The sequence below is a fragment of the Poecilia reticulata genome, linkage group LG15 (genome assembly GCF_000633615.1).
Source record: "Poecilia reticulata strain Guanapo linkage group LG15, Guppy_female_1.0+MT, whole genome shotgun sequence".
In the NCBI taxonomy this organism is placed as follows: Eukaryota; Metazoa; Chordata; class Actinopteri; order Cyprinodontiformes; family Poeciliidae; genus Poecilia; species Poecilia reticulata.
In genome coordinates this window covers 16,216,340-16,239,103 of record NC_024345.1, presented here as the reverse complement: position 1 = coordinate 16,239,103, position 22,764 = coordinate 16,216,340, and the positions used below count along the sequence as shown (strand labels likewise).

Below are 22,764 nucleotides of genomic sequence, written 5' to 3'. Positions count from 1 at the left end.
ACAATTTTTAAGAGTGAAAATGGGTTTTGGTTTCTCCTTCAGTGGTGACTTTGTCGTTTCATTTCCTCATTCCTAGGCCAAAGCAGAGTCCTTTTTTTTTTGTTTTTTTTTTTTTCTCCGCCCACTTCAATGTTGATCAAAAAGAAAGACACAGTGGTGGTTCTGAATCTTATCAAAGTGTTCACGTACTCAGCAAAAATAACTGCTTATTTATTAACTTTCATGTTTGGTTAACTTAGTCCTGTTTTGGTGGTTTTATTTCCAGCAGCAAGTGTTGTGCAAGTTTTTCATGGAATCAAATAGGAAAGCACCAAATGAATGCCTCATCGCTTTTCAGTGAAATTTGGACCGTAGCTTTCATGACTCACTGTAACAGTGTGTTCCCTGGGGGAGAAAAAAAAAAAAAAAGAGTAATAATTGAGATTCATGAACACGAACTGGAAGAACAATAGATGTGAAAGTTCCAGGAAGAAAGATTTTGGATTTTTGCAAAGTCAAAGTTTTTCAGCGAGTTATCTTTTGAGTTTGGAAATGTTTGAGAAGGCTCTCATAGATGTGTGCAGAATAATAAGCAGTTTTATTTATTCTTACCAAAAGTACATTCAAGTGGAATGGCAGATACTCCGATAACCTTTCATATTTTAATAAATCGAGGGAAATTTTGCCATCTCCAGCTTTAAAAGAATTTAAAGTATTCATACTAAAACGTATTATTTTATCTGATAAACCAACACAATGTTATGCATAAATTATGTCCTGCAATTGTACTTACCGCTGCAAGTCTTGTAAGTTTGCCTCCATCAGTTTTGCACATCTAGAGATTTATACCAATTCATCTTTTGAAAAGCAAAATAAATAAAAAAAATCATCTTGGATGGGTAGTTTGACAATTTTGTTGCCCCTTTTTCCCCATTGGATTTAGGCAGGACCCTGACTGGTGCAACCTGCTGTGACCTGAACGGTCTGTTATTTGTACCTTTAGTGTCAATCTGCTGCTGAAAGGTGAGTCATTCTTGAGTCTCTCAGCAGGTTTCTGCCAAGATAGCCCCATGTTTTCTCCATCCTTCTTCTGATCAGCTTACCGGTCCCCGCAAAAGAAACAAATCCCTGAAACCTGAGGCTGCGATCACCATGTTTTGTGTTGTAGTCACGTTTATCGGCAGAGTTTGTTTTCCAGCCACATTCGGAATTTTGTCTGTAGGTCAAAAAGCTCATTTTTGAACTCGTCTTCTTTTACCTTTGCTTGGTCTCCTACATGTCTTGCGGCAAACTACAAGAGGGACGTCTGTCTTCTTACCACTTATGGTATACTCTTTCTATTCACAGGCAATGAATTGAACAGCGCTCTGTGATATGGTCAAAAGATATGGTTTTATAACCTAATCATTATGCTGTTTGTTCACTAATGTTCCCCTTGCAAAACCTCTCGGGTTTTCACCGGACAGCTTTATTCATCATTTACCAATTATAAATGAGGTTACTTCTGAAGGCTGTTGGTCGTTAATTTTATAAAGGCGTAACAAAATAAAGGAAGTTGCTCACCATACTTACGAGAGTTGTGCAAAGAAAAATGTCTTGGGAGTTTTTGGAACCAGAACATAGGTTCCAAAGTCGGTCAATTAGTGGGGGACAATTTCCCCTTTTTCTATTTGGTGAGACTGAGAAATGACCGTTTTAGTTCGAGTTTCACTTTGAAGTGATGACTGCTGATGCTTCTAGCTTTACGGTAAATACTCTCGCATTTTCTCACACTGACTTTAAATTAGGAGTCAACCAACAGTCATATCTTGCTTATGTTTTTATTTTATCTTTTTGTGGTGCTGTCCAACTTAGACCTTCACTTGAATGTCTAAGTTGTCTATTCATATCCTAGATGGATATGAATATAATTTCAATTCAGCAAATATGTGTGACAAATAAAAGCTTCCACTTGTTGATCTTTATGCTCTTCGGATTAAGCAGCAGCATTGCTTTTCGAGTGTTTAGGCCAAAACCTTTGCTTTTTTTTTTTTTTTTAATTATTATTATAGAAATCAGTGCAGCATGAAAAACCTCCCCGAACAGTCTCTGCTGTTTGACTCGCTGAAGCTGCACCTGTTCGCTCTCTGTTGCTCAATCAGGATATCAGCCTTGGCTAAACTCCCAACATGTAAATGCAAATCTGTACTTGTGGTTTTAGGGCTACATCTGTGCCTTTGGGAGATCGTGCAAACAGGTTACCAAGCTGTGTAACAAAGTGCTGCATTAAGACGCCTCCAGCTGAATTCATGCACTTTGTTGCTCCGAGTTGCTGTTTAAATCTGCCTGCATGCACTCTGGAGCTCTTGCTTCCTCTATTCTACTTCTCCCTTCACAGCATTTACTGGTACTTTGAGATTGCAAAGGCAGCCTGCTTGGTGTGTCTGTTTTATCTACAGAAGCAGTAGCTGGGTGTTAAGCCATTTCAGTTCCTGTCTTCATGCTGAAGAATTATGTGGGGTTTTTTTTTTTTGCTTTATTTTCCCCCTTTCATTTGCTTACCAAATATTTTATTCTGCTTTTCCTGTGGAATTACTACTCATCCTGCTTGTGGTACATCCAGAGTCTGCTTGCTTTTCTTTTCTCGTCAGGCAGCTTGCTCACAAAAAAAGATGCAAACGTCTTTGTGTCATAAAATTCTCTTTGAGTCTTGAAGCGACTGTTTCTTTTCCTTCTTGTTTTTTAATGAGTCTCAAGTGACGGCAGCTTTTTTTAAAAAAATGTTATTTTTTATAAAAGAGAACAGCCCTTTATGCAGCTGGTTGAGCTGCTGCTGGAGTCTTGTCAGAAACATGTTATTTGAATGCTGCAATTATGTCTAATGAAGAATAAATTGTCATCAGATTTGATTGAATCAGATTTGCTGTAATGAATTAGTTTCAAACTAATTGGCTTTTGTTGGGTGAAAGCAGTCAACGGCAACAATGCACTTTGTTTGCAACAATGCAGACTAAAGCAATTTCAACTTTGGCCTTTGGGCAATGTACTTACAGGCGAAACTAATATAATCTGCTCCTGGCATTGTTTCTTTTCAGCTGCTGAAAGTACCAACACAATAAGGCCAGGCAGTCTCCCTGCAGGCTCTCTGCGATCCTTTGGTTTGTGTTTTGTTTGCTGTCTTGAAACTTAAGGGCACCACTGCACTGCTCAGTGGACTATTCCATTTTTTCTTCTTAGCATTTAGAGATTTTTTTTTTTCCCCCCACTAATATTTCAAGATTGCACTGCCAGTGAGTAAAATATATTCTAATACATTAGATTTTAATCATATCTTGTATTTTCATAAGTGGTGGGAAGTCATAGAAAAATAATACAGGTGCACCACAAGGCTGAGTACTTGGTTCACTTTTCTTTAACACTATACAGAGGAATTGCCTTTTTGTGTCCAGGTGCTGCTGCTTGGAAGGACTGTTTTATTTTCCGCTTGTTTCAACACCGCTATATTTGGAGTCCTTTGTGGCATTGCTTGATAAATATTGTCTCATTTTAATTATGAGCAGCTTAAGGGGACATCATGTAGCTCAGGGACAGAGCAGTTGCATCATACGCGGCGCCTGCTGTCCTTGACTCGGTTGTCCCTGGTTCAGTGGTCTCGGGCCATTTACTGCACGTCTTCCCTTTCTCTCTCTTTCCTTCTCTCCAGCTACTGTTGAATAAAGGCCCTAAAAACCTTTAAAAAAACAACAATAAATGACAGTATATTGAACCCTAATCTTCTCTCCCACATCAATGATTGTGATATGTCAATTACAGAATATCTGCCTTTGTGCAGCACTTCATTACCTGGCGATTTTCTAGTGCCGCACATTGAAAAAAAATAAAAATCTGCTCTCCAAAAGTAAAATGGGCCACTTTCACTTGTCAGCACTACATGTAGATTTTGGTTACCAAAATCAGAAAGCTCATGATGAGTGTTGGGTGCACTGGGATGATGGAAAAACAATTGGACTGAGGAAATTATAGGTTACTTTGTTAGACATTTTATCCCTGCTGGGCTTCATTCTGCAGCAGTGTTTAATGCAGGTGCCTTGCAGCAAGAAGGTCTCATATTTGAATTCAGATCTGTTTGGTTCATTGGTCTATGTAAATTGCCATGCTGGTATGATTGTGTGTGTGTGTATGGTTGTTTTGTCTGTGATGGACCGGTGACCTGTCCAGGGGGTATCTCATCCCTCTTCTTTATCCAGGCAATAATAGGCGCGCATGGACGAGTAATTATTACCGAAATATTTAAGAGTAAAATTCCCTTGTTTTTTTTTTCCTCAAAATTAAGCAACCGATGTTTAAACATTAACACAATTTTGTCTGTGCTTTTCCTCAAAAGCCTGCTCCTTTTGATTACTATAATGATTTAAACCTAAAGGCTATTGGGCAAATGATCAAACCAGTCTTTCTCATTCAAAACATAAAAAATAAAACATGCACTCTATAATGTAATAATTGTAATGGGTCTCATTCAAAGGCAACTGAATGCCTCTGTGTTTGCCTTTATGATCAGAAGTGAATTGATTCACGTGACTGCGAGAAACTTGAAATACGGGAGCAAGGGCAGCTAATTATGGCTTACTTCATCTGTACAACATTTAGAAATGACGTCCTTTACGTGAAAATGTTGAGCTGTCAGCTTGTTGCCTGCCAGCGTCGTTACGTTGATGGCATGCTGGGAAGCTGTTACTAGTAATATTACCAAAAGAGTGGCAGGATCCATAAAATATTCAAATCTGTCTGCTACACAAACAGTAATGAACTGTCACCAAGATTTAATGAGATCGGTGAAAGCAGTGTCATTACCAAGATGCTGTTGTGCCCTGGATGATTAGTAATTCTTTAGAAAATTAGATAAACACAGAGTGGACTGGAGTTATAGGTTTCACAAGAGAACATTAATGAAATGGTTTTATGACTACTATAAGTTTAATTTTGGTTTTTAACTGGAATTGAAAGTCTCTTCTTTAAATTTGTAGCTATTTTCTGGCAGTACAGAAATTTGCTTGTTCTTTAATAATTTGGATTTTGGTTTAAGTCAATAGTTTTGTCTCCGGGTCTTTCACAAACCTTAAAATCAATGGAATAGAATAAAAATCTGTTGTCCCACAATGGGGAAATTCAGGTGTAGCAGCAGTAAAGTGATAGTCCCACCCCTAAAATAATGATTTTCGGATTATAACAACAATATGTGGCCGTGTCGCCATATACTTTTATGTGATAAAGAGGACGGCACAAACTGAAGAGTGAAACTAAAGTGGCATTGAATGCAACAAAAGACTTAGAAAAGTATATGTATGAGGATGTTCAAATCAAACACTAGAAGATTTTGGTGAGCAGGTGGAAGGAGGAAGAAGATGATCAAAGTTTTGCTTTTTCTTTTTTTTTTAAGCAGGCACTGTTTCAAAGATCCATTTACAGTACATATATGTATGTTATTGGTACATATTTAATTAAAATAAAATATATAAAGGCTACAATGTGGACACCTGCAGCTTAGAGGCAGGTGTTTGCTCAATATATCAGATGTGAGGCGGATAATGTAGCATGCAGACATCTTCAAAAATGCAGTAATTTAAAAGTTTAGAAGCAGTAGAAGTTTGACCAAAAAGATAAGGACCCACATGTATATTCCCAAGTTTAGTTTTTTTTTTTGGTTGTTTTTATTTTTCTCTGAATCGTCTCTGGCACAGATAAACTGGTGCTTCAGTCTCCAACATTCATAAGAAGCTGGGTTCATCAGGTCAACTAGGCAACATGGTCGGAGAACTATTTAAAAATCCAGAGTTAGTTTTGTTTCTGATATAAACTGAGCAAAAAAAAAAAACCGCTGCAAAAACATTGAGGTTCAGCATTAATAAATCATAATAGCACTCAAATAAAATTTATTGGTATCTCTTATCTGCTGTTTATTTTGATTTCACCCATAACCATGATCAATATGCTGCATAGGGTGGTGCTCGATGCCGCTTTTTTCACTGAATTTATAAATGCCATCTCTGATTCATTTTTAAACATCAGCCTTTTAGTGTTAGCAGGCGTTAGGTGCTGTGTGTTGCTCTCACTTTCTAGCATTGCTAGCATCAGTCCCATATTTAGGTGTTTGGATGGAGAAGCATTTTGTAAACACAGCTTGTTGTTTTTGATTAGGCTGGTGAAATTGGGGATTTGTAGGACTAGTGAGTTGAATAACGTGATTGGTGAAAAAGCTGAGTACTGTCGTAGTGGGGGTGCAACAAAACGTGCCTTCTTGAGATTAACAGCTTGCCACAACAAACTTGGAAGCCATTTACATGGCAAATTATGTTCTGAGGCAGGTCATTAAGAAAAAACATTTCTGTCCCGCAATTGCAAATATAGCCATGAGGAATTCATAAAGCACTATTGAGACTTAAGTTGACCTGTAATTGTTGCTTCTGGGCAACTCTGTAACACTCCAGTTGTTTGGTGTGAAGCAACGGATGGAAACATGGAAATGCACTTCATAACCACTGCTAAGTGCAATGAAGGATCTGTAATGCTGCGAGACTTTTACTCCTCTAAACCCCTTTGGGAGCATTATTAGAGTGCATGGCGTCATCATCTCTTTAAAAAAATAAAAATAAAACACCAGGAGATTCGACTTGAGAATCTGTTGGGTTCAACTGGTAAACTGAAAATTGATCATTAACAAAGATTTTAAGCCGATAGTGACCCGAAACACACCGTCAGGTAAATGTGGAAAAGATGCTCGAGGACTAAGGCCTCCATATGTGGGTTGTGCTTAACCCCTGCGCCACCACAGCACCCCCTGTGTCTTATGAAAGTGTCATATTTGATGACAGATTTGATTTGAATGCGTTGTTGTTGAGTCTCTGTTAATCGTTGTGTCTAATCAGCGTCTGATTCCTGGGATGGCATTGAGCTGAAAATTAGCTGCCAGATCAGCCACGCCGCCAGCAGTATGATGAAAGATATGACAAAAAAAAAATTGTTTCATCTTGGTTGTAACTATCTTATCTCGGTAACAAAACTGCCAAAATGTATCTCGAAATGACAGCTGTAAGAAATTACTTAACGTTTCTTTGTTTCTCACAAATCTATTTTAAAAATCAGTTTAAATCAAAACTTTTCCTGTAAGTTTCCTTGACTAACCTGCCAAACCGTCGGTGGAGACGCCTCACCTGTGTCCGTACAGCAGTGATATTAGGACTGATTGATACACAGCAGAGTTTTTCCGGCTGGATGCGCCTCAGAACCAGAGAACAGACCCTCACCCGTATCTTGGATCTTATCTGACAGCACGATCTCAGAGGAGGCCTCTTGGCAAACGGCAAAACAGCAGAGTTCAGCTGAGCAGAACCTGGAGGAGTCCTGGATGTGATTTACCTGGCCCGGGAGAGGACAAGATGGAAGGAAAGGCAACATTGTCTTTGGTTAGATAAATGTCCTCCAGCTGAACAATAGGAGCTAATAGGTTTTTTTTTGTTTTGTTTTTTTTACATTTCATCCATGTCGATCATCTCTGGTTTCCCATCTGCAGGCACAATTTAAAAAAAAAAAACCAAAACCAAACCCAAATGTACAAGACATGAATAATGGTCGTTCATCTGAAGATGAATGGAGCTGCCTGGGAACACAATCGATCCATGTAGAGTTACTGATGCAGCACCTCTGGTCACATTTGAGTGGATTGACTTCTTGAAAAGAAAATGATTTTCAAAAAAACCTTTCCCTTTATACTTGAAAATAATCCTCCTGGGTACCTGCACAGCTTGTGTGGGCTTGGGGTTATTATCGTCTTAATAAAAAGGTATTTTGATTGATGATTTGCACAGCTTTTTCTTTTTTTTTTTTCCCAGTGCAGATCTGGATCACTGTATATTGTTATTATCATTCTGGGATTTGGACTTGCAAAATAAGCAAACTGAAACATGTTCCTCCTGGTTCACTTAACTCATCGACATCACAGTTAATACATTTCCACTTAATAATTAAGAGGAGTGTTAACTAAAGGCATCCCAACTATGACAGAGCAAATATTTATCAACAATCTTAAAAAAACAATTTGTCCTATTTATAATCCACCGAGAAACACAATATTGAAACAAACTAAAACAGTTTTGTAACCAGCTATAATTTCTCTGAAGAGTGTGTTTTATCAACTACTAAAGAGAATTGTTAGTTTGTTAAAAAACCTCTGCTGTGTAAAGAAGACAGATTATGCCTGCTAGAGTTCTGCTCCATGTGCAGAGCACACCAAACCAGGCTGAGTCACTTGAGTCTTTTCATTTCTCTCTACTCTTTAAGCTTTTAGGGTGGAACAAAATTAATAAACACTGATGAAAATAGGTTTGTGGAGATATTTACTGCCAGGTTTGTGAGCAGCTGGTGGTTGATTGTAAACACCAGCTTAACTCTTGACTTTAATAAGCCTAAAGGTACTTCTGTCTGGTGAAAGCCGCCGTTCCTGTAAAACACCAACAGGCTGGTAAGAACAGAAACCGCAGGAGGTCAGAGAAAGGTGGAGGTGCTGCTGCGATCGGAGCTTGTCATTTTGTGGCTGTGAACTGTGACTGGCAGATAGCCTGGAGGACACACACACACACACACACACACACACACACACCTTGATGGTACATCCACGGTACTACCTGGCAGCTTGACAGAATGAGTTTAGCTTTAGTAATCCTAAAAATATATCTGCTAACTAAGTGCTCTATGTGGTAATGTCTTTGTTCTGTCCAACACCCACATCTCTCTCCTTGTTATTGTCGGGCAGAGTGGCTAGACTTAAAACACAATGCAAATGCACAATGCAAATTAGGAGTGGAGCAGACAGTGATGGATTTACTGCAGCTATTTCTTTTTTTCTCTTTTTTTTTATTGCTAAGTTGATAAGAGCTCGCTCAGTGGAATGGTGCTTTTGCCTCGCAGCAATAAGGATCCCGGGTTTAAATCTGGGCTTTGACTGTTGCTCGTGTCCATTCTTTGATTTTCTCTTAGTCGTCGTGTTTTCACACACAAGACGTGTGCGACGCATAACGGGCGACAATAAATTGCCGTAGGATGCGAGTGTGGATGGTTGTGGGTCAGCATGTTAGCCTTGTGATTGGCTAAAACAACCCACCGTCCTGAATGTGATGAAGTGAGGTGCAAAAATAAAAATTGATGGAAATTAAGTTGCTGACGCAGCAGCTCTTTAATCACTGTGGTGCATGTCAGCTTTTCCATCTGCCTGCAAAAAAAAACCTGCGAGTGAACCGCAGCTGTGGGAGCGCAATTTAGATCGCGACTGAGAAAATTGTGATTTATTTTGCTCATCTCTTTCATTGACTTTGTATCGCAGCTCAGGTAATGACAAAAAAAAACCCCGCTGCTTTTGTAACCTGTTAGTGTAGCAGAATGTGTTTATGTTTATCATCGCGCTGACCTTCAGCCATGCCTCAGCATTTTTTACATTGGTACGTTTTGGCTTACGAGAAGATAAGTTTAAAGGTTTTACTTTTTAAGAGCTAGAATATAGTTTGGAAATGTAATTAACTTTAACCTCTGATCTTTTCTCCTAATCAGCTGTTTTGCTGATGCTGTGTTCTTATTCCATTTATTTTTGCCCCATCACGCCTGTAATTAAACATTTCCGTGGACAAAACATCCAAACACACACACACCTACACACGCACACACACAGGTGTTTAGGTTAATCTGTTCAGAGACGCACTCTATATTTGGCTGCTGTTGTCACTAAATGCATCTTGTGTTAATTGGTACCATTTACTTTTCAGAGTTATATGAGGATACTGTGTTTTCTTTTTTTACATTTTCTTTCTGCAGGTGTATAAGCAGACTTCCTAGGTGTTTTCTAGCTCTCCTTCACTCTTTATTTCCTTCCTTCCTTCCCTGTTAATGTTTTCCCCACATCTCTTCATTTCATTTTTCTCCTTTTCCCCTTTTTCTGTCTCCAGCTCTATTGCAATGGAAATGAACTCAAAGGAGTTTGTAATATTTTTTTATATATATACATTATTAAGTGGAGCGTAATATCAAAAACCCTAATGCTCCTCTTGTGAAAGTAAATCTAATTGCTTCCCTGTTGGACAGAAAACAGGGGGTGGGGGGAGAAATTAAAAAATGAAATTTGTTTTATGCATAACATTTTCTATTTATTGTAATAGGATTATGTTTTACCAGAGAAAAACTTACCATAAAAACACAAACGTTTTGATCTTTATCAGCTGTGCGTCAGATTTGTACCGTCCTTGAACTGAAGTTCGGTGGTTCTGCAGAAAGGGTCACAGAATGACCCCTAGGCTGCGCTTGGGACACTCATGATTAAACTTATTTTTTGTACCACCTTCAGTGAAACATTAACCTTTATTCACCTGAATATAAATGTAAAATATGTAAATGGTATACCCTTATGTAAGTCTTGACCTATGAACAATTGGAATATACATGAATACTAGCTTGCATTATCGTAGCGATCTCATAGGGTAGTAATAACAGCGAGTAAACATTTAATTCAAATGGCAGCATAATTATTACAACACAAGGTAAATGACTTTTATAAAAGTTGTGATTCTGGTCTGAATGTTTTTTTTTGTTTTGTTTTTTTTTTCTGCTTAAAGTGTCGCTCTCTTCTGTGCTCGCCGGCAGTAATTCCTCTTACCACTGGGATTTTGTGTTGGAGTTTCTTAATAAAACTACAAAAGCTTCGCCTGCCAGCTGCTGCACATGAAGCCGACAGAGCTGCTGTTTGCAAGTTCATTTCTACTCTACATGTTGATGAGTATACTTGCCAGAGACAGAGTGGTGGTGAGCTGAAGTGAGAGATCTAGCTTTCAGCCCGGGTCCTCGTTGAACCCGTGTGGCATTCTCAGTCCAAAAGCCCACGCAGACACCCCCGCCTGCCGCCATCAACGCTGTTTTAATTTTACTGACCTCCCATCTGTCCACTTGCTTTTTGCTTTCTTAATCCTGTCGTTTTCATGTGCTGAAGCTCGAGGGGCCGCTTGGCAGACTGGCCCATATACGAGCACTTTCACAGACACACGACGCAGTCGGGCGCTTGTTGTGAGAACAAGTAAAGCCTAATTGCTGTCAGTGGCAGTACAGATGGCTGCATTAAAGAAAACCTAAAATGGACGATCAGTGTAACTCACGACGATGGTTTTATGATGCTGCTGCTGCTGCAAATACCCAAGTATGAACCTAACTCGCTACTGCTGTCTGCTGTGGAAATCCTGCTCTGATTCGACTCCTACACAGCTCTTTCTCAATCTTTCTCAGGGATCAGCTCTTCAATTATTTACTACGCTAGTTTTTTTTTTTTTTTTTCTGTACATTTCTAACCATGTGTAGAGAAATCCAGGAGAGGATACTGTGGCAATGCTGAAGTGTTAAGAAAGCTCAGGTTGTTTTTAAGAGCAGCTCATCTGCATTGATGTCTCTGGTGTCCCTCATCTTCCTCTTGACAATACTTCATAGATACTCTGTTGGTTTTAATGACCAATCAAGTTCAGCGATAACATGGTCATTAAAGCAGCTACTTTAGGAGGGAGTGGGCAACTACAGAGTCCTGTTGGGGGGGAAAAAAAAAAAGATCCTCTCCTAAAGCTTGTCGTCTAGAATGAAAGGTGCTAAAATATCCTAAACTGCTGCAATGACACCAACACCATCCAGATATCATCACTGACTGTGATGATAAGCTTCAGACTGGAGTTAAAGCAATCCTGGATTCTTCCTCCTGACTTTGGGATTTTTATTTCCAAATGATATGCAATCTTTCATCTGAAAATAGGAACTGAGCAACAGTTTAGTTCTTTTGTTTTTCTTTGACTTTCTGTGGCTGAGGGGTTTGACTGAATGAATGAGATAAGCTCAGTTTTCATTGATCATAGAACTGAGCAAACTGGAATAATGAAAATAAATCTGCTTGAATGAAAATATGGCAATTTAAACGCCTCGTGTTTTTGTGCACTGGGACGAGGTGGGTTTATTCTCAGCTGTGTCGAATTTAGTGTATTTTTTGAAAAACTGCAATGGAAACACGTTTTTTGCATCACACGAGTCGTGATCAACAACCAGATGTTACTGTTGGCTGAGTTGGCTTATTCATGTTTGATTTTAGTCGTGTTATTTAATGGAAACGCCACAATTTTTATATTGCATTAGTGTCTAATCGACAAAGTTCTGCACACATTTTTAATGGAAGTGCAGATACAGAGTCCTGGCCACCATCTTATGAGTCTTCCCCAAAGTCTTCAGTGGTTTTTGCATTTCAATAATGTGAATCCTGCACCTATACCCGGCCTTAAGTTAGCCTAACCTTTTCTACCACTCTTCTTCCTTCCACTCAACATTCCATCATTTTGTTTGGTAAAGAACTCTGTCAGCTTTCAGTGTCTTTAATAATGAACTTTTGTGGCTTACCTCCTCCTTTAGGATGTCGATGACAGCTGTAATCCCTGTGCTCGATTAGGAAATAACATGTCTGTTTTTTATGAGTTTTATATGCTGTTATAATTTTACAAGAGATAATTTTAAAGGTGTTTTTTTTAATCTGTTAAGTCTAATGAAAATGAAAAGAAATAAACCATTGTATTTCCTTCTGTGTATTGAATAAATATAAAGTAATACCTTTTGCAGCCAAATAACTGAAATAAGTTATATCTAAAAATAAAGATTACATAAGTGCATTTTAAATGGAGGCATATTTAAAAATATAAGTCGGATAGATGATAAACATTGATTAATAAATGGCCTGTTGCTTGACATGACTTCATATTCATTCTTCGTGAAAATTCAACCATTTTCTCTGGCTCGTGTCACACTCCGTTGAGCTGGATGTCACGCTTTGATCCTGTGCTCAAGGCGAGCGTATAACCGAACCGGAGCGTGATTTCAATGTGGAGAAGCACAACACTGGTGGGGGGGAAAGAAAGAGTTTCTGTTGAGTGGGATGTTCAGAGTTAAGCATGAAATGGCCAAATGTAACGGAGTCTGTACCTCTACCAGAGGAACACATCTCTGTGGCTAAGCCTGTGATGGGATCTGTTTTAATCATTTTTTACTCTTGAATGGAAAATGTGAATAAATCAAACATGCCGAAACTAAGAACAATCAAAAATTCTTGACGGTTTCCCACGTCTGCTTTCTTGCAACAATGTGCGGTTTTTTTTGTTGTTTTTTTGTTTGTTTTTTGACACAACTCTTGATGCGGTTTCTCTTCCCTGCAGGAAGGACTGGGCGAGGTGTTGCAGTTACAGAACCATCATGCGCTTTGCTCTGGGAGCAGCACAGGACGCGTGTGTGTGAGCAACCCTGGTCGGCCCCCGCTGGGATGAACATGCCACTGCACCAAATCTCCGTCATCCCACGGGATGTCACCTCCTCGCGGATGTCGGGCAGTGGGAAAGCGAAAGACAAGGACAAGCAGGTATGGGGAGAGAAGCATGAATCACCTCAAAAGCCGTGTTGCGTTGTGAGAAACGTTCGTCGTGCCAGAGTTGTTCGGTGGCAGCGATTGTGATCTCTGTGCTGATAGGGGAACATCTCTTGAGTAAACATTGTGTACAGTGTGAATAATAATAAAAAAACAAAAACAAATACAACACGATGAACAGACGGGAGCTAAATTAATCCAAGCTTTTCCTGTCACATAACGTCTTCAGATGAGTGTCTGAGCACGATAAGGCTCTACCCCCCACCCCCCTAAAGCAACGCGCAAATGAATATTCATCTTGCGAAACCGGAACAGTTACAGAATTTTGAGATAACATTAATTAAGCAGTTTTATTAAAGATTTATGCAACTTAAAAATAAGAAAAGAGGCACAACTAATCAAATTGGCTCTTCTCATGTTAATTTTACTCTGAGATTATGTGACTGTTCGACTTCTCCTAAAATCTGGCTGGATGTGCAGATGATGCATGGGGGCAGTGAGTCACGTCTCCTCTGTAATGGCAGTTTGGTGAAAAGGTAGTAAATGACACCAGTGGACGGGAGCCAAAGCTATATTTTTCAGTGCTTCTTGTTTCTCTGTGGTGAATAAATATTCTAGTAAAGTTGACAGCAAATGATCTCAGCTGAAATTATTTAAAATAAAGTTACAAAAAAGGAGGCAGCGTGCTAATGTTGGTAGTTTTTGATTCACATAGTTATTTTTTGAAAACTTTTTTTTTTCATATTATGGCAATCTTTTGGCTTATTTAACATGAATTTGCATGATAGCTGTATGCAAAAAGAAAAAAAAAAGAAAAAAGTTTGTCTGCAATTGGGAGCAAACGGAGATGATTTAATTCGGTGTAAGCGAAGTCAGAAGGCAGTTCTCCCATTTGTTCTGTCATCATAATGTGGCAAAATAAAAATTTCAGAGCCGGCGATTACAATTTCAGCAAGTGTTCCCTTCCTTTGGGCTTGGCTGAGAGTTTTCATCTAATGAGCGTAGTCAAAGTCTGGGCAGCCTTTCCCTCTGTGCCTTTAAAATCACCTGTCGGCTCTCTGCTGTTGCATTTTAATGACGGCTCTGCATGCTGGAACTTTGTTCGGTAGCGTTGCCTGTTAGGTGAGTTTGAAGTGGGGAAAGTAGGATCTCTGGGATAGAAACAGTTTCCTCCTTCATTTGTTTAGCTTTTGCTTTTGATGTCAAATTTAAAACACAATCTGGGGGTTCCCAGGCAGTCTTGAAGGAAAAGATTTTAGATTCCGGATTTATTCCACATTCAGTTTTTTTTTTTTTTTTTTTTTTTAAATGATCAATTATTAATTTTTAAAGAATAAACTTGTATGCATATTTTATTCATTCTCTATCTGTTACCTATGTTTTCCCTTTTTTTGGTTGGAGTTACAAAATGAAAGAAACCACAGATAAACAGTAATAATTGGAGGAAAAAAAAACTTAAAGGGATATGAATATAACTTAAACACCTCCATGTTGGAAGCCATCATGGCAGGCATCATTCATCGCCTATACCCGGGATTATGTTTTGTGCCATAACAATCCTCTCTTCCCATCAGTTGGAGTTAAAATGCTCCTCCACCTCATCTTTGAATCTTATGTAAACTTACATGATCTCCTTCAATCATTTCCGTAACATTTCTGATCTTCGCTCCCCTTTCACCCGAGCGGTTCCAGAAAAACTGATCCATGTCTTGTCGCTTCCAGACTTGATTACTGTAATGCTCCGGTCGTTTGGATCTGTTGCAAGAGTTTTCAGAGGCTGCAAAGTCTGCAGCTAGGATGTTGATGAGTGTGAAAGTACTAACATATCAGCCGCATTCTTCATTCACTTCACTGGCTTCACACTGGGAATAAATACGGGAATACATTTCTCACTCATTAATGCATGGATGAAAATGCCCCTTCTTGCCTTGAAGACTCGCTCCACAAACCACAGCTCGCTCCCTCTGCTCCGCTCCTTTCCGCTCCTCTCCGCTCCTCTCCGCTCCTCTCCGCTCACTCCAACCTGCTTCAAATACCCAGAATCCAATTGAGCGCCACGCGGGACAGAGCTCCTCGCCTGTGGAAAGTCCTTCCCGATGCTTTGAGGCCACAGCAGCCCACAGGCGGCATTAAAAAGCAGCCAGACATTTCCTTTTAGTGAAGCATGCCAATCTGCTGTTGTCAGAAACTGTTTTAACAATTATTTCTATTTTAATAATTGTCTTCAAACTGAAGTCGGGCATCATTGAAATTATGTTTCAGTTTCAATCTTGTCTCAAAGTGGTCATTAAAGCAAAATAATCAACAAAAACCATATTCATAACTATTTTACCATATTCTTATTTGCAGAAATGACTTTAGGTGCATTGAATATTAGCAAACATCTTGGCACATATTTTAATAATTGCTATTTGAATACTGACCATAATAACTAGGGATATAATTGTTTCTGCCACTATGACCTAGTAAGTTTTGTGCTAAGAAATTTAGCTGATGACAGAGTTTTGTATTGTTTTTAAAACTACAGCTAGCCAGGTGTGTTTAAAACGGGTATTAGATGGTTTACTTTTGTGTAGAATCTCATCCTGGCCTCTGCATACTTGGATATTTTTTTGTGTGCAGTGGATAGTTAGCTGGATTGGGGGATTCTGAGAACAGCCACTGAAAGGTTACCCTAATGTTTTAGGAAATGAAAGTGACTCTGTCAGTGTTTCTCTTCCTGGCAAGAGATTTACTGCTCTCCTTCATTTTACCAAAAGTACAAAGGTCCAGCTCTGGGCCTCTGCTCGGCATCACATCCTCTATTTGCACGTCTCCTGGTGGCTTAGCCTCTGATTATAATTCCTACAGAGGAAATAAATGAGTGAAGAGCAGCAATTTCTTCACTCCCTGTGGAACCATCAGCGGCGTGTAAAAAGAAGAAAGCAAGAAGAGAAAGGGAGATGGTGAGTGTCAACCCAGAATGCTGATTAGCTTGAAGGTCCTGGAAAGGTGTGTGTGTGTGTGTGTGTGTGTGTGTGTGTGTGTGTGTGTGTGTGTGTGNGTTATGAGTTATCAGATAAGATATTGTTTGAGTGTAGGTTAGGTTTAGTCATGCACCTGTGATGTTTAGATATAGGGAAACGGTCAGGCTAAGGTTACAGAAAAGAATTAAAAATGAATATAAGTCAATGCAAAGTCCCTGTGAAGATAGAAAGACATTCTACGTGTGTGTGTGTGTGTGTGTGTGTGTGTGTGTGTGTGTGTGTGTGTGTGTGTGTGTGTGTGCGCGCGCGCGCGCGCTCTCCCACAGTTTAGTCACGAGACTCGCATCCATCCGGCCTTCTTATACAACACAACTGGTACTTCTGTGCCTGGAGGGAGGGATAAAAAATGGGAAACTTTCCTGCCCCCGGAGTCTGAAGCTGCTCTTTTAGAAAATAAAAACGAATATGCAACCACTCCTGACCTCCTGTTGGCCCCTTCATCAGCTCTACTTAAGATGGTTTGTTGAAAATTTACCCTCAGTGACTCAGTTGACTTGTCCTCCAATTGAGAACTCATGTTTGGGTTGATAAATTGTCAGAAATAGCTTTAAGTTTTTTGAAAAGAGAAGCAAAGTTCCCTGACATTCCTCATTCTTTGCAACTAGCGCGGTCAGACTTATTTGAGTCTGTGGGTTTCGATAAGGCACGCAGTGAATGGATTATGCATGACGTGACGGTAAAGTAAGCTCTGGCAGAAGCTGGAAGGCGGAGAGGGTGAAATGTAAACACGCAGCGGGAGAACGCTGGTAGAGCTGTCGTTTGTTACGGTCGTGGAGAAGCTTCAGTCCAGAACGGTTATGTCCTGCTCCGGACTGGAAAATGTGATGGTTAATTTGGTCACTAATGAAATTCTGAATGTTTAAAATACTTGCTCATGAAATTTGGTAAAAATAAGTTGATTCATAATTGTTTAACCAAACAGTTATTAATCTAAATGTAAGCAGAATACATTCCATTAAGGCTGCCTACAATTTCCAGCTCATTTTCTACCTTGTGGTTTGGTAAAGTTTCAAAGTCCAAAAAATAAAAGAGAAAAATTTGATCTTTTAAATCTGTCCGTTGGTTTATGTAGCTGCTGAGACTCTTTATTATCATTGTAACAGTCTGACATCTTTCACCACTCTGAATATTAGGGTTTTTCCTGTTCACAACTAAACCATCTCAGAAAAAGGTGATGCTAATTGCTCTCTGAGCCATGTAGAGCAATACTTTTAAACTTGAAATTTGATAAATCTTAAAAAAACAAAAAACAACCACCATCATCTGTTAATGCATTAAAACAATGCATGACATTACTATGTCTGTTTCCTTTAGCGGTGTAATGCTTCATTCAGCTATAAGCCTAACCTTCCAGATGAAGGTTCATGGGTGGCCTCAGATCAGCATCTGATCCAAGAACGAAGTCTGAATCGGATCCAATAACAATATTGGCTCCCATTACTGCAGGTCTTTTGACTTCCACTGCGGCGTTGCTCATTAAACAGTAATTTACATGATGGCCATGGATTATGCCCAGTGAACCGAAAAGTGAGCATCAGAGGATGCAGCTGTGTCTTTTTTTTTTTTTCTGCTATACACACTTATTTACATCTGGCACTGGCAGCATATTTAGCAGTTTATCTCGCTAACTCTGTGCACTCGCTTGGCAAAGTGGTGCACGATGCCAAAACTTTTGAAGCCGCATGCATATTTAATGAGCACAGGGGAGAGCTCTGGAGGTTTCATCTCTCAGTAAGTGAGTTTCCGAGTCAAGGACAGGGAAGACTGCCTGTTTGTCTTCTGATGTTTATCGGTTTGATAACATCCGATGCCACCGACTTGCCAGGCCGCTGATTGAGCATTGCTGGGCTTTGTAGAGGGCGAGATCAAAAACCCGACTGCCGCCGATTAAAAAAAAAAAAAAAAAACTTTTAACATTGCCTGTGGGCTAGATGAAGGACTGTTTTCATGTGTCTCTTTGCGTAGTTAATGAACTATGTTTTTTCTGAGATGGGTTGGAAGGGCTTTAGCCGAGATGACGGAGCGGTTAAACGTGTCTGGAAAATACGGTGTGCTTAAACGATGCAAATGTTAAAAAATATATATATATGCAGAAGCATGTTTATTTATTTTTTTTGTATCCCTACAGGCGAAAATACTTCTTAAACATCTGATGCTCCCCCAAACCAAACCCATCCAGTTTTTGCTATGCCTTCAGGTTTTGCAAGTGGAAATGTCAGAATAATTACCTTGGAAGCCCTAAGACCCGTTTATAAACTCGGTGTGAAATGCTCACTTATCAGGAAGAGGAGTGTCGACTGTAAATGTTGTGCGACTCAAGTATTTTAGGAGCAAACTAAATTCCACCAGTGTCTAATGTGAAAATGTGATTGGCTAAAGGTGCTCTTCGAAAGTAAAGTACCATCAAATTATCTCTCGCATATGCCTCCACCGGCACACGCTTGTGCAATCTTGTTGGCATTCCTGTTGCACAAATGTAATCGCGTGTGAACTCAATTTCACTCCTCTCTCACTCGCACAGAGGAATCTTCACACTGTGACACAGTTGAGTTTGTTGTGCCGGAGATGTTGTGAGTGTAAACAGGTGCAGCAGCCTGTGCACGAAGCAGAATCTGGAGAGCGGAGATAACGCTTTGGCAGAATGGGGCTGCCTTTATTCTGGCTGCTGTTTTCATAAGGATGAGGATGTTGTGTGTCAGCAAACTAACCTACTTTACATTTATACACCCAGTAAATTTGAAAACCTACACACCGGCGTCTAAACTGTTACTGAAAACAGTCGGCTCTTTCGTAGGAGTGAATGTTTCGGGTTGTTTGTGAGTTTGATAGTTTTACCCTTTAGAACTGAGGCCATTTGTTTCGACATCAAACGTCTACTCCAGAACCCAATGTTTAGTGTTAAAACAGAGTAACTAAATGTGGAGATGTCTCAGTACTTGGCTAAAAAAAAAGTAACGTTCACTCACCTTTCGCTCTATTAGTAGTAACGTTTATTAGAAATGAGGTAGACCCCACTTTGCCTTGAAGATGTTCTTAACTCTTCAGGTGTCAAACATTTGTCTGAGATTTTGGTCCATGTGGGCCCTGTGCAGGGTGAAATAACCAAATAAGTGCATTCACACCAGCCCCATTTGGTCCGCTTTAATGAAACACTAGTTCGATTGTGTAGAAAGTCGGGAGTAGACGAGTTCCTCAGAGGGTTTGGTCTGTTTGACACGGTGCTGTGTGAAAGTGAATCGCGCCAGATTAAATTTTGGTCCTCAATTGAACAAAATCTACCGGACTATCAGGTGTGAAGACGCCCCTTAATGGACACTGCAGTGGGAGGGGGTCACTTTGGGTGTGCTCTGGGATGATTACATTTACCTGCTCTCAGCCGTTCACATCGCCTGACTGTGGGATGAGGTGGGCTCTAGTGTGAAAGCTGCTGCTGACAACACGCATGCAGACACTGTTTGTATCCTCCTGTCTTTCGTGATCGACCAACAGAGTGAACGCTGTGTAACGAGTTGCTTGTCATCATAACGACTCTTGTTTTCAACCCACCGTGGCTCGGCAAACAGAACATTTGGAAGTTTAGTCGCAATACGAAGGTTGCAGATGTTTTGATTGAATGTTCAATCAATGTTCAATTCGGTTTGGCGGCATAAAATCACAGACGGCAAAAGAACAAATGCTGGAAGTTGAATTTAGTTAGAAACTTTAATACCATTTAAAAGGACTTAAACTGGGGACCCGATAATAAGTGCTATATAGGATGCATGATTTATTATAGTATATTTTCATAAAACAAGAATATCCTCATAAAAATATATAATACAGTGGGTTATCACTGGAGCATTAAAGTTTGAAATGAGCTTGGCGTTTTTGATAAGGTTACCTCTGGTCAGGTTTCTATTGTAAACTTACTTTATATCTATTGCAATGCTTCATAAATCCTCTGAATTCCAACTTGGCTAATGCAACAGAATGAGATGCGACTCTGCATCAGTTTTTATACCAAACATGTGAATATGGCAAAACAAAAGGCACACCGCAGATTTTCATGGCATGGTGCATTATATCCTCAAACTAAAGGCAGCGTTGACTGAAAACGGCTAATAACTTTTCGTTTGCCTCCATTGAAGGTTTTCTGCTCTGTATTCACTGCATACACTTCACCTGCTGCTAGCATTCCCTTGAATCTTTTTCTTTCTTTCCTTCTTTCTTTCTGTACGCACACATTTAATGAAGTGGGTTTTCAGGGCTGCTACACACTTACAAAAGCCAGCAGCTGGTGTTGGTCTGGCTGTCTGTGTAAGATTTGCACAAGTCTCCCAGGAGCCACTTGATGGTTAAGTGCAGAAAATGTAATTAAACGTGGAGTAGACGACATGACAGCCGGGCCTTTGAGGACCTTGAGTGCTGTGAGGAAGGACTCGGCCTCACCTTGTTAAATATATTGTTCCTTAACCCTCTGGGATGGGTTCATGGGGTGTTTTATGTTCTTTTAGTAGCTGTGACACTCTTTGTTATACTAAGTTTTACATGCTTGAGTAAATTTAATCTGTAGAGACCTAAAAAAAAAAAAAAAGAAGAAAGGAGGAATGGGACGATAAGAGCTAATATTGACATGTTCCTTCGCTGATCAGGTTGATGGTTCTAAGCATGCTGGGAAAATGCTGGCTGCTGATGAAGTTTCCTTTTAGTGCTTTTACTGTTTTCCATTAAATGGATCAGTCTCAGCTCTCATTAGCAGGAACACAAGCTTTCACTCACATATGAACCTTTTTAAATAATCCAATAAAACAAGCTAATGGAGAAAGTGAATGTTTCTACAATTTAAAATAAAATAGTCAGAGGAACATTTTTGCCAGTTCTAATGATTCCTATCTTTTTGCCACATGATTGTCTATTTGAGAGTATTTGAGAGTTTTTGACTGACCTTTAATAACCCACAGTCACAAATTGAATCTCTGCTGTGACCTTATGCACCCGGGTAAAATGATGCTAAGCCTGAGCTTTTCTGCAATTGAAACTGCAGGTGCAGAAGATATGAAACAAGATGTGAATGTATGGAAAAGCACCATGTGTCCACTGTTTAAGCATTGCAAAGGATCTGTGATGCTGTGGGCTCTTTTTCTCTTTCAAAAGTCCTGGGAAACTTGTAAAAGTGCATGGGCAAAAAGATTTTAAATTTGGTGGACTAAAAAATGGGTCTTTTTTTTCATGGGATATTAATCCAAAACATGGTCAAATGTACATAAAATGGTTAATGTCTCTCAAAATCAGTCCCATTTCAGTCCTCTGGCCTGAATCAATGAGCTGAGGAGATGAAAGCAGAGAGACTGGTCTAAGAGGACCATGTGCTCCAACACTGTGAAATGTTATAGATGATTAATACCAGTCCTGTTGCCAAAGTACAATGTGACAATATGCTACTGCTATAAAAGAGAAGTTTATGTTGAGGCTTTTCACCCAGATTTATGAGGGCGGCCAACAAATATGTGCCGAAGTGCCTTCAGTCTGACGCATCCTACAGGAGAGAACAGTAAAAGTGTCCAAATCTCAGGAGGAAACCCATTTACTTTGCATTTTCGCACTTTGAAATACCACTCATGTGAGGGTGACTCAGGGTGTTGTTGCACCAGAACCAGAAGGAAATGCATCAAAACACAGACCGACTCATTTTCAGACAGGAGACCTGAAGTTGGAACATGAAAAGCATTAAATGCCACATCTCCCACCTCATCAAGGCGACGCTGCCGCAGCCTCTGGTGCACTTTTGCTTTCAACATTTTTTATTTATTTTTTCCTGTCATCGCTGGGTGGCGGCATTCTGAGTTCTTGTAATGCGCTGACTAGACTGTCGTGAGTTGCTTGGCTCCGAACACCCCGAGAGCCCAAATTTCTCTCTTCCAGGAAGCGCTTCACATGCTTCCCTCCCTGCAGTGCGTTGTCTCACTTTTGTGACACTCTGTGGCAGGTAGATGCATCGGCTGCATCTGGAGCTGCACACCCCAGGTGGAAAACAAATATGCAGCGAGAGCTCAGGCACATAACAAGTCTCTTGTGCATTGAGCGAAACGGATACATGGCAATCAGATCCTTAGCCGTGCCAGTTAGACATGATTCTAAGATAACCAATTCGGGTGGAGTTGTTGATATTTGTTATCTACGAAAAAAAAAAAAAAAAATATATATATATATATATATATATATTCTTTAAGAAATTCATTACGTTTCAGGCTCTTACATTCTGCGTTCAGTTACATATCCTCCACTTCCTGTCTTTTGAAGAATGTTAGACTTTCCTCTCCTTCTTTCCTTTCT

The 22,764-nt window shown here is 39.7% G+C and overlaps 1 protein-coding gene across 7 annotated transcripts in view; it reads left to right on the top strand.

Moving 5' to 3' along the window:
- marchf8 (membrane-associated ring finger (C3HC4) 8) overlaps positions 1-22,764 on the top strand; it is an 87,712-nt gene that overhangs the window by 12,285 nt on the left and 52,663 nt on the right. For all 7 annotated transcript variants that reach the window (XM_008429607.2, XM_008429603.2, XM_008429605.2 and 4 more), the window contains exon 2: positions 13,221-13,420. In XM_008429607.2, the coding sequence (XP_008427829.1) occupies positions 13,325-13,420 (96 nt within the window). In that variant the 5' untranslated portion in view covers positions 13,221-13,324. The remainder of the gene's footprint in view (positions 1-13,220; positions 13,421-22,764) is intronic.